Genomic DNA, 13,006 nt, shown 5'->3' with positions numbered 1-13,006 from the left:
TTGTAACGCCTCGAACACACGCACCGGTTACTAGCCATTGCACCTGACGGATTTAGACCGATCCCATAGATCAATACTATTCTTTCCTGTGCACTTTGTCCTCACTCGTGCACACTTGGGACCAACTTCCTAGTCGGTCACATATCCTGAAATTGCTTCAAGATGAGCACGCTTAACTTTGAAGTTCTTTTCGAATAGGCTCCCGGAAAAGAAGGAATTCCTTATTGATATCAGTAGTCTATCATCCTATTAAGCCAGGCTATCACATACACCCCCCACTCAAAGGAACCGACGTCCACGTCGGGCCACGGGAACGTTCCCTCTTGGCACATATGAGCTTTGATACCAACTTGTAACGCTTTGGACACACCCGCCGGTTATTAGCCGTTGCTCCTGGCAGGATCTAGACCGGCCCCATAAATCAGTACTAGTCTTTCATGTTCACTTTATGATCACTCGTGCGCAACTGGGACTAAAATTGCTCCAAGCTGAGCACGCTTAACTTTGGAGTTCTTTCTGAATTGACTCCCGGAAAAGAAGAAATTCTTTATTGATATGAGTAGTTTATCATCTCTATTAAGCTAGACTATCACATTGATGTCATCACGCCAAAATCGAGCTAACTGCTTCCCTTGATTGCACACCAACACCAAGATCCAAAGAGGGACAACAAAACTAGCAGCGCCTACCCTTATAGGCCCTTCATAGGTGTCGGATCTACGTCGTCGAGGTAGGGAGAGGCCGGAGAGACATTATTCTGACGCGCCATCAATGCCAACGCCTCATCGATTCCGTTAAGGAACAAAAACCTAAGTCAAATAAGGATCTACTAGAACTAAATGAAACTGGCAGGTCCCCAATACTCTAACTAATGACAAGGCCGCCAAACGCGATAGAAAGGAGATGTCGAGGTTGTGGTGTGGATGGACATTAGATGCCTGCTAGGGTTGGGGAAAAGGGAACGACTCGCTAAGTTAAATTGTTTGTACCATCCCTAAAAATGTAAGCATGCTAATTAAAACTAAGACAATTAGTCAAACATGTGGGGGATTAACATAGAGGGGAGAGACAAGTTACAATCCAACGTTGAGTTGGGGAAGGAGAAAGGCATGGAGCATCGGTGGATATGGCAGCGGCCCTTCAGCCGTTGTGGGGCGTTGGCGAAGCCTCTCCTTCCTTCTTCCTTGTCTTGGCCTTCCTCCATGGTGGATATGGTCTTGCCGCAGCAATGGAGGTGTAACGACTCGTGGAAGATAGATTGGAGATGGATGCCGGCGACTAGCGTTGGAGGCGTATAGATAGGAGGCCTCCACAGGTCTTCTCTATGGATGTGACTTCTCCCCTTTGATCCAAGGATTTTAGAGGAGCTCAATCCTCACCCAATACCTTCCTTGGTTTCTAAGGACTCATAGGAACAAACCTGGACAAATTGGTGAATAATCATGAAAGTTATGGCTGATTCCTCAGCCAAAAATGGGCGGTATGCCTGTGCATAGTCGTAAAATACATATAAACATTTCTTAAATACACAGTGAAACATTTTTTTTTAAATACACAATGATCTTTTCTTAACATATGGTGACTATTTCTATTAATACATGGTGGACAATAATATGTTGAACTTTTTTAAGGCATAGGTCAAATTTTTGTAAAGATATGGTGAACATTTTTTAAATATACGATGAACATTGTTTTAAACACATGACAATCGTTTTTTCTTAAATACATTGTGATCGGTTTCTATAGATAAGTAAAATAAAAAATGGTTTCCTAAATATTTTTTAAATTTTAAATATATATATAAACTGATGAAGTCGAAAGGTCAAATAAAAATGGTAAGAAAAAGAAGGCAGACGAGTCGACGAGACCGTACCAAATAAAAATGGTAGGAAAATCAGCAGTGTAATGCAGAGGCAGACTCTATCTCCGGCTCGCTGAGGGCGACATATAGACGCGCCCGACCCAACCTAGCGTGACGGTTCCCAGAAATATCCCAGACATGACCGCAACCGCGAGCACAACGTTGACGCACTATTCCCCACCAAAGACGTAATCGTCAGCCTTGGCGTGCTGCAGTTTGACAAGCACACGCGCACGCGCGCGCTCTATTTCTATACGCGCAATGGAATTCCGGGGAGAGGAGGACGGGGACGGCAGCGACGTGGGCGACGGCGCCCCGCCCGCGGCACCTCACCGCAGCGCCACCGCAAACGGGCCGGCAGACAACATGCAAGCGGAGGCGAGGCGGCAGTACCACGAGTGCCTCCGTAACCACGCGGCGGCCGCGGGCGGGCACGTCCTGGACGGATGCTGCGAGTTCATGCCGGCCTCTCCCGAAGACCCACTCGCATGCGCGGCCTGCGGCTGCCACCGCAGCTTCCACCGCCGCGACCCCTCGCCGAGGCGCGCCCACTTGCCGCTGCTGGCTGCCAGCGCGCGCGCACCATTGCTGCTCCCGCCGGCGGCGAGCAAGCACCCGCACCAGCGCTTGCCCTTCCCCTACGGCCTCGCGGCCAGCGGCGGCACCGGCACGACGACCGAGTCCTCCAGCGAGGAGCGGCGTGGGGCGTCGCCGGCGCCGCGGAAGCGTTCCAGGACGACGTTCACGCGGGAGCAGAAGGAGCAGATGCTGGCGTTCGCGGAGCGCGTCGGGTGGAGGCTGCAGCGGCAGGACGAGGCGATGGTGGGGCATTTCTGCGCGCAGGCCGGGGTCCGGAGGCAGGCGCTCAAGGTCTGGATGCACAACAACAAGCAGAGTAGCAGCGGTAGGAGGCAGCAGCAGGAGAAGCAGCAGCTTCAGGAGCATAGACAAGAGCAGCAGCAGCAGTAGCCATGGCAGGAGACGGGTTCCATAGTAGTAGGAGGCAACACTCCTCGCGCCCTTGTAAAGTTTTTAACTGTTGGAAAGTTCTTCTGTTCTTTTTCAATATCTTCTAATTGGGCTGATCACTGTTGCTTCTCTGTCATATCAGTGCACGATCATTCCTGGTAGGAGCATTGGTTGGATTGGATTGGATTGGGATATTTCTTTTGGTTATTTTTCTGTATACATTTTTTTACTATAAAGAAAAATACTGTCTACACAATGTAGTACGTTGTATTTCATTTTATATTTTATTTTCGAGTTGGTGAACTACGCTGTATTATAAGCCTTAATTCATATACTAGTGCCCTTAAAATTAAAGAAACCATGAGCACACTCATTCTGATAATCGCAACCGATGTGAAAGAGTTTCTATTGGATGGTTGATTTTGCGTTTACCGAATCAGAATGGCTTGCCGAGGCATGGCCATGGCCAGACAGCAGCTGGATTATACCAGGCTTAATACAAGTGGACGGTTAGATTTCCACGCGGGACAGGTAATCGCATTGCCTGTTGTGTCCGCATCTGTTATCTTTGAGTTGGATTACAAGGATTTTGTTTGAAGGAATTGTGAGGACCATGGTGCGAGGGAGGAAAGGTTGACAAGGATGCCATGGGTTGGATACCCCTCAAGATAACAGGCAAGCAAAAAGGAAAGAAACTTCAACATCTTGAGATCTTGCACCATTCGCAGCTTATAAATTCTTGAGAAGAGTTCCACTCGAATCTTCATGAGGTGAAAAGGACAAATAGCCACTAGTCTTATAAATGTGGATTGAGCTATACGAGCATATAAGTGAAGATTTGGACATTAAATCATAACTGGTTTAAAATGTAACGGCCCTAACAGAGTGGCGGCCGTTAATATGAGCACGAAATTGAATCCGAATAGAAAGTGCTATCAGAAATTCGCAGTCGACCATAAGAACAAGGTACTCCCTCCATATAAATATATCTAGCATAATACATTTTGGAGATTGCCTTCGATCATTGATTAAAAAAAAATCAGAGACAAAAGACTTGCCCAGTTCATTAATTATAAGGAGAAGGTGTTACAGACTCCAAGGTTGCGACCGAAACCCTAGCCGCCGCCCCATCTACCCCCCTTCTCGTGGTCGCCAAAGCACGTCATGTGGCAAAGCCCGTGTTGCAGCAGCGGCGGAGAGGTCCTAATCAGGGACGGCCTGTCCATGGAGGAGTTGGAGGGTTGTTGCGGGATGGTGAAGGAGATGTGTACTCGAGTGGCGGTCTTTGTCAGGCTATGCTCGACGGCGGCGTTGGTGATCACCGGCGGAGCTATGGCAAGGCTCAAAGGGCCTTGGCCCGCCCTTGGCTGGAGCAAAAAGGAGTTTTACATGGAGTTTATCCAACAATGATGCATTTATTTTTAATTTAGTAGTACTATTTGCACTATCTAGCCCGCCCAACAATTTTTGGGTAGCTCCGCACTGTTGGTGATCTAACATAGTGATCTTCTATGACGCCCAGACGGCCTAGGTCACTAGAGAACAGGGAGTCGGTGCATAGTCCTGAATGGTGGCGAGCTCGACATCAGATCCGGACCTGTCGTGTAGCAGCATGAGTGATATTTTTTCAGGTTTGCATCAGGGAGTCTTCGAGTTTGGTTTGGGGCGGTGATGTGTCCTATTTATTACCACTTTTTATTAGTTTTTTGTGTTGTAGACGCCGGTTTTGTCTGAATTTTATCACGTTTGCACACGTCTTTTTGTCTGTTTTTGCACGGATTCCAACCATATGAAGTTTCGAGGCATTAGGAGGAAAGTACAAGAATATGGGGTAAAAATCACATCAATTTATGTGATAAGAACCTACCATATGAAGCCACGAGCAAACAGAAAGAAAACCAGTTGCACAGAGGGATCCAGAGAAGATGGCGTCTAGTATGAACGTCGGCGCTCATACTAGTAGGATCTTACCATAGGGGAATCCGTTATAGCCGCCTCTCCCTGATAGACTATATTACCCATATCTTCGGATGCGGGTATGATACCCAGAGAGGCCAGAGAATCCATCAGATTGAAGAACCCCAGCCTCTGGAAGGGGTTCGTCATGCCATCACCCTTTGCTATCATGTGCACACAAGTTCCCTTATACAATGTGTGAGATACTCATACACTTATCGCCTGTGCACGATAGACAACCGATCACCCACGTTCAGTTTCTGGGCACACAAGTTTATTTTCCTACTGTTTGTGGTGTTGTCATTGCACACAGTCCGTCCCCATCTTGCACAAGTCCCATTGTGTATTAGTGATATGATTGACAAGATTTGAGTGATGTGCCATAAATATTGTACTGTATTTTTTTCTGAAACGTGAATCTACGAATACATTTTGTGTGATTATAACTAATATTTTATTGACCAAATTAATAATCAAAGTTTTTGATATACATGCGAGTTTTATAAACCAACATTAGAGTTGTCATGGTATCAGTTCCCTATCTTCTGTTGAATTATGTAACGCCCTCGATGCGGCTATATCTCCCACGTGTCGAAGCACGACTTAGAGGCATAACCGCATTGAAAGCAATGTCGCAAGTGAGGTAATCTTCACACAACCCATGTAATACATAGGGGAAAGAGATACATAGTTCGCTTACAATCGCCACTTCACACAATTACATGAATAAAGCATTACATCATACAGATACAATCAAGGTCCGACTACGGAACCAAAATAAAAGAAGAACCCCAAATGCGACAAAGGTCCCCGATCGACCCCAACTGGGCTCCACTACTGATCAACTAGAACGAAACAACACAAAGGGCAAGATCTTCATCGAGCTCCTCCTTAAGCTTGGTTGCGTCACCTGCTCGGTAACATAGGCACCTGCAAACTGGTTTTGGAAGTATCTGTGAGCCACGGGGACTCAGCAATCTCGCACCCTCGCGATCAAGACTATTTAAGCTCATGGGTAAGGTAAAGGTATGAGGTGGAGCTGCAGCAAGCGACTAGCATATATGGTGGCTAACATACGCAAATGAGAGCGAGAAGAGAAGGCAAAGCACGGTCGATAAAAGTATGATCAAGAAGTGATCCTAGACTACCTACGTCAAGCATAACTCCAACAACCGTGTTCACTTTCCGGACTCCGCCGGAAAGAGACCATCACGGTTACACACGCGGTTGATGTATTTTAATTAAGGTCAACTTCGGGTTCTCTACAACCGGACGTTAACAAATTCCCATCTGCCCATAACCGCGGGCACGGCTTTCGAAAGTTCAAATCCCTGCAGGGGTGTCCCAACTTAGCCCATCACAAGCTCTCACGGTCAACGAAGGAATAGACCTCCACCCGAGACATTCCGATCAGACTCGGTATCCCGGTACAACAAGACATTTCGACAGGGTAAAACTAAACCAGCAACACCGCCCGAATGTGCCGACAAATCCTGATAGGAGCTGCACATATCTCTTTCTCAGGGCACACTCAGATTGTCCAAGGTACGGGTAGGCCAACCCAGAGTTGCCCCTGGTGGCCACCGGCAGCTGACAGGTTGGACCAACACTCAGAGGAGCACTGGCCCGGGGGGGGGGTAAAATAATGATGACCCTCAGGAGCGCGACTCCCAAGGGAAAAGAAAAGGCTAGGTGGCAAATGGTAAAACCAATGTTGGGCATTGCTGGAGAAGCTTTACTTAAGGCGAACTGTCAAGGGGTTCCCATTATAGCCCAACCGCGTAAGGGACGCAAAATCCGGGAACATAACACCGATATGACGGAAACTAGGGCGGCAAGAGTGGAACAAAACACCAGGCATAAGGCCGAGCCTTCCACCCTTTACCAAGTATATAGATGCATTAATTAAATAAGATATATTGTGATATCCCAACAAGTAAACATGTTCCAACAAGGAACAGCATCTCCATGTTCCAACAAGGAACAAACTTCGATCTTCACCTGCAACTAACAACGCTATAAGAGGGGCTGAGCAAAGCGGTAACATAGCCAATCAACGGTTTGCTAGGATATGGTGGGTTAGAGGTTGAACATGGCAATTTGGGTGGCTGACAAGCAAGTGGTAGGCATCGTAGCATTGGCATGGCAAAAGAGCGAGCAAACTAACATAGCAAAGATAGTAGTGATTTCGAGGGTATGATCATCTTGCCTGAAATCCCGCAAGGAAGAAGAAAGAGTCCATGAAGAAGACAAACGGACGTAGACGAACGAATCCTCACAACACGACGTTATCGGAACCAACCCGAAGAAGCAATCACCGGAAAAGGAGCCCACAACATAGTAAATAACCAACACATCAACATGGCATGATGCACAAACGAGTATGATGCATGTCCGGTTTAATGAAGCATGGCATGGCAAAGTGCACAAGCAGTTCTACAAATTAAGTGGAGATCAATATGCAACGAGTTGCATATTGACGAAACACCACAACAAGTTATTTAGTTTGATCTCGTTGATGTACTCAACAATATTAAATGTTGGTTAACATGGCAAGAGGGTGAAGCAAAGTAAAACTATCTATCTAGTCAAGTTTAAATGAGGCCGGAAGCAACGAACAAAAATTCCGGAAACTCCCCATATGCATATTTAGGTATGGTACTGTTCTGCCCTAAACACAAATTTAGAGTTGTTTAAGATGCAAATAAAGGTCACCATGATAAACTAGGCAAAATTCTACCCCATTTACATATAAAGTTTATTTAATTCCGAGCTACGGTTAAATAGTTATGAATTAAATCATTTTAACATGGCATTTGAGCAAATTTAAATAAACAGCATTTTAAACATTTAACATGGATGAAAGTGGAATATTATGAAACTAGACAGAATTCTAAGCATTTTTCATATATTAAGTTTTTACATATGATGCACCGTTTGTGAGTTATTAAATGCATGAACAAGGAGGGTTTTTCTGTAAAACAGTAAATCACTGGATTAATAGGCAAATTTGTTCGCAGGAAAAAAAACACATCGGGCCAAAACTGGCTGACCCAACAGAGAGGAGGAGCTGTGGGCGCTCACCCATGGGCTTTAGCCCAGTCGGTGGATGCGGCCGGGCAGGCCGGATCTGGCTTGGAGCTGAGCAAGAAGGCCCAGGCGCGGGCGACGTGGATCTCATCCACGCTGGCGCTAGGACAAGTCAATGAGGGGCGACGCTGGAACCGGCATTCTTGAAGCAGGGGACGCAGTGGTCGACGGCTGCGGCCGGGCTTGGCGACGCGGGCGGCGGGAACGGCTGCCGGCGACGTGGGGCTTGGGCGCGACGCCGGAGAGGAGGCAGCTGCGGTACTTGGCGCGGCGGTGCGGGATGGCAAGGGCGGCCGGTTCCAAGGCGGAAGAGGCGCGATGCAGATGGGGCACCGGGGCGCTGACGAGGCGTCCTGCTGGTGGTGCTCAACGACGGAGGGAGCTCCGGTGAAGCTGCTGCTTGCGGGGCTGCAGGGCTGTGGCTGCGGGCACCTATGAAGCGCAGAGAGAGAGACAGACGAGGTGAGCCGCGGGAAGAAGAGCGATGACGAAGGAGAAAGAAGCAAGGGCAGTGCGGGGCACTCATCTGCTCGTCGGGGACTCGCCGGAGCGGCGAGGCAAGGTCGGGGCCGACAGGGAGGCGGCGCCGCGGAGCTGCTAGTGGCGGAGGAGCTCGGGCATGAGCTCCTGCTCGGGGAAGACGACGGGAGCGAGGAGTCCCGCATGTGCTCGGCGAGGCGGGAGGCGTTCAGCGCGGGTGCAGAGATGGGGGCGATTTGGAGGAGCTGGTTGCCGGCGGCGGCGGCGCGAAGGAAGGCGGGAGGAGCAGGCCGCGGAGGCCTCGGGCGGCTGCAGGGGCTTGGGCTCCTCCTTCCAGATCGAGGCAGGGAGGAGCTACGCTCTGGATTGGCCGGGCACGGAAGTCCGAGTGGAGTTTTGGTGGGAGAAACGAGGTGGAGAGACTGGCTGCGAGGGGATTTTTTTGGATCGGGAGGATCTCGATGAGGAGGAGACAGGAAGAGTGGCGGCGCTCGGGAGGATCCCTAGAAATTAGGGATTTGGTCTGATTATATAGGCAGGGGACTAGGTAGGGACTAATCCGGTCCGTCCGATTATAATCGGGCGGTCGTAAATAAATAGGTTAGATAGCCCTAATAATAAAACAAAGATATTTTGCAGATGTTTGGGGATGATCCGGACACAGCGGTAACGACTGTCCGAGTCGGGTCCGGGACAGCTTTCGGGCGCTCGCGTGAGGGGTTCGATGCACTGTGCAGAGAGGGTTTCGGACCGCGCGATCGCATCGGGCAACTCCGGAAGCAAAGAGGGGAAGGAGGATGGACTAGGTGGGCTGTGCAGACGGTCTCGAGCTGAGAGAAGAGAAGAGAGGGAGGCCCGGCGACTGTTTCCGGAGACCGAAAACGTCCGACGTTAGACCGGCTACTATTGCCGCTATATTTATCCGTTGGGACGTCAAACGGACTCCGAATGCGATGAAACTTGGCAGGCGGTCTACTGACAACAAAACGACACCGCATGCCAACTTTCAACCCATTCCGAGAACATTTTCCGGCCACTAATAAAATAATATTTCGGACGTGCCGCGGGCGCGTGCAAGTGTGGTTGGGCTCAGAACGGACAACGGAAGGAACGAGGAGACCGGGACAGATGCAAGTTTTGAAAACATGATGATGCAATGCACATGATGACATGATGAAATGCAACACGCAAGCCAATGACAAGACAACAACAACGAATAACTGAACGACAACTGGCACATCGGTCTCGGGGCGTTACAACACTCCACCACTACGAGAGGATCTCGTCCCGAGATCTAGGATGGCACCGGAGAGAAAACGGAAGAGAAAGAGAAGAGGTAAAACTAAGTTGCTTCTTTGACAAACGAGTGAATCCAAAGAACCTTGAAAGGTTAATCCATTTCGAGAAAAGAATACAATGGAGATGACGAAGCTGAAAACACTCCGTTAGAAAAGAGGAACAAGGGAGAACAACTTCGGGCAGCACTCCGATTGAAAAGAAAAAGAATTGAATAAGAACTTGATAAGATGAGAAGATACTTGATGAAATCACAATACACTGCCTCCGGGAGAAAGAAATAGAAGATTGATAATTGAAATAAAAGAATGTTGAAGAAAATGCCAACTTCTGCCACAAAAGAGTTTGAAAAGGCATCTTAAGGAGAAGGGTCGAACGGAGTTATTGGAAAGCCAACAACGAAAGAATAAACTTGATATGGTCTTATGGAGTACATCTCAAAATATGAGGTGACAACCTGCCACTCGCGGGAAAAGAATTGTATTGATATGAACAAGGAGACGAGAAAGTATATCGCACCGGAAAGGGTAAATGAAGAAATTGGATCATTGATAAACACCATGAGAGCGACAATTCTTAAAGGAAAGCTTTAGGTGAAATATAACACAATATAATTCCAATGAAGAAAAATGATGGATTTAAAATATCTCATCCTTACAACAAGTGAATCATGAAACATGAACTCAAATTATCAAGAATGGCATAATACCACCTCCAATAATATGATAGAAGAATGCACTCCGGATTACAATATGAAGAAAGCTTGAGTTTCTTAGAAAAGAATCTTGATGAACACTTCAAGAAGAAATTAAATCCTTGATGAACCATCATGTAGAACCTCCATGAAGAACTCCGGTAAACAAAAGGAATGAAAAGAAAGAGAAATTGAAAACACAAGGTGAATCCTTGTAATGATTTAGATGGATCTCCGTGATAATTAGAGCTTGGAACTCCGGGAAAAAGAGAAGATGAAACAAATGAAACCGAGAATTTGAAGGGCCTCCGAAATAAAGAATTAATCACTTGGATGAACAAGAATAAGAATTATGTTATGCTTATCCTTCACCAATTAAATTGATGACAATCAACGGATTTGGCATACTACTTATTCTCGTAGAAAGGATTAAAAGAGATATATCAAAACTTGAGAAGGTCTTCAACGAACCACCGGTAGGATTGGAACAACAAATGAATTGATATGATGAACAAGGAAGAGAGATCTTGAAAGAACCACCGTAAGAATTGAAAATGATCGAAGTAGGGGTGCATCACCGGTAAGAATTAGCAAATGAATGAAGGTGCTTGAGACAAACTAGATACATGAGAACAAAGAGATCAAGAACTGATTAGAGGATATTCGATAGATGCATCGGCAAGATAGGAGAATGATAACTGACGGCTGAGAATGAATAAACCTGAATTGATGGACTCCGGATGACAAACTGAGAAGACTCTTGAATATCTCCTGATGGGTGAAAAAGATTCTCACAATCGAAAACAATTATGAGAGGATGGCAACAAGCTAGCACCATGAATCTTGAAGAGAATAGAGCAAGATTAAAGAGAAACTCTTCTTCGGTCTTAAAATGATGAGAATGACAACGAGACACACCACCAAGAATTATTGAGGCACACCGGAAGAATCAAAAGCGAAGAGGTTGAGCCAACTATGAAAAGAATTTGAAAGATCTTGGAGAAAAAGCATTTGACTGATGATAACTCATTCTTACGTCAAACTTGGAGAAAAATTTAAGAGTAACGCCGGGAAAATAAGAAGAGTCAGGTAAGATCCTGGGAAAAGACCTGTGGGTTAGGGCCCACTCAAAAGAAGCACCGTTGAAAAGATTTAAAAGAGATGTTGCACCGGTTGAATTAAATGACTTGAATGAGATACCAATCTCGAAAGAGCTTGAACTAATGCAGAGTGGAAACACAAATCTTCGAGATATCTTGAGTACTCCGGAATAACAAGTAGCGAGAAGTAGAATTATAATGAGGTGCACCAGTATGAGAAGACATTTGAGACGAGAAAAAGGGGATATAATCGACAAATCTTGACTTGAATCCACCGGAGAAGAGAAAGGAATGAGGAATGACGAACTTGAAGCTCCATTAGAATCTTCATGAGAATCACCGGATAAGAACATTGACGGAAAAGAATGGAGAAACTTCCCATCAATAAAATGGATACTCGATTAAGAAATCTGAGTCCTTGAAGAAAAAAGGGGTGGGAGGGCGGGAAAACAAAAACAACTTGGGACGGATGAAACAAACACCGTTGAGAGAACTGAGAGGTGATCTTGCGAATGTTGAAATGATCGGATCCACTTGAAGAGAAAGACGCTGGTTGAAAAGGATTGACATGACAATCTCGATTGTCGAGAAGGATTGGTATTCACATCGGAGTATGAGAACACCATTTCGGAAAGGTATGGAATCAACACTTGACATTGAAGCAACTCGAATACCACAACTCAAAACAAAAACAAAGGACTGGCTTGCAAAATAAGCCAGAACAAACATATGATAGAGATTTCGTCCGAAGTTTTCGTGGTGGGGCCTACACGGGCTCGATCGTACAGCACCATCATGTACAAGGCAGTGCACATGACATACGAAGTGTCCCCGAGTCGGCATAGCCAAGGACTCTTTAAGACACAACGAGACCACTGTAAAAACGACCGTGGAAAGGCGGACCACTAGACGTCGAACCCCAATTTCATATCATACATCTGTCGAAAAGATATCCTAAGAGCTACTTGAATTCCCACCTATGAAACTCCCGAAATTTTCCGGTTATGCAATCAGGTGTTGGGGATACAGGGGAAGCATAATATCTCACCCAAACTAGCAAATCCTACATCCAGCTGTATCCATCCTTCAACACATAACCAAGAAACCTTCGGAAATCGTCTACCTCAACCTTCGAAAAGCATCCGTTATACAAGTCATGGCAATACTCCCGTACTCACCTCAGTACTGGGTTATCGGGGTTATCTCACCAACAACTGCATAAAAGAGATTTTCGATGTCGGCGTACTAAACTCAGGTATTCCAGAACTGCAACGATAAAATTATGATGACAACACCTCAGAGCTCAACTCCCCGGGACACTTCCACTAAACCCCTGACAGGAGGCACCAAGACAATGTTCTCATCATAAAACCATCGGAACGATTCCAAGATACCCGCGTGATCCTAAAAAAAATTTTTAGTGAAATTTGAGAAGAGAAGAGTCAAAACTCTACGTCAGGATGCCTTACCAGAGCGATGAAGAGACTGGGAAGTAAAAAAGAATTCCTAACTCTCCGATATATAAAATCCTAAATGACTCAAAATATTTTTTTCTAGACT

The 13,006-nt window shown here is 46.4% G+C and overlaps 1 protein-coding gene across 1 annotated transcript; it reads left to right on the top strand.

The window, feature by feature from the left end:
- The first annotated feature begins 1,982 nt into the window (after window positions 1-1,982).
- LOC119268460 (zinc-finger homeodomain protein 5-like) lies at window positions 1,983-3,024 on the top strand. The gene has a single exon (XM_037550110.1). The coding sequence runs from the start codon at window positions 2,123-2,125 to the stop codon at window positions 2,828-2,830; it is 708 nt and encodes a 235-aa protein (XP_037406007.1). The 5' UTR covers window positions 1,983-2,122; the 3' UTR covers window positions 2,831-3,024.
- Window positions 3,025-13,006: the final 9,982 nt, after the last annotated feature.

This window comes from Triticum dicoccoides, chromosome 3A, assembly GCF_002162155.2.
Source record: "Triticum dicoccoides isolate Atlit2015 ecotype Zavitan chromosome 3A, WEW_v2.0, whole genome shotgun sequence".
Classification (NCBI taxonomy): domain Eukaryota; kingdom Viridiplantae; phylum Streptophyta; class Magnoliopsida; order Poales; family Poaceae; genus Triticum; species Triticum dicoccoides.
This window is presented reverse-complemented; position numbering and strand designations above follow the sequence as displayed.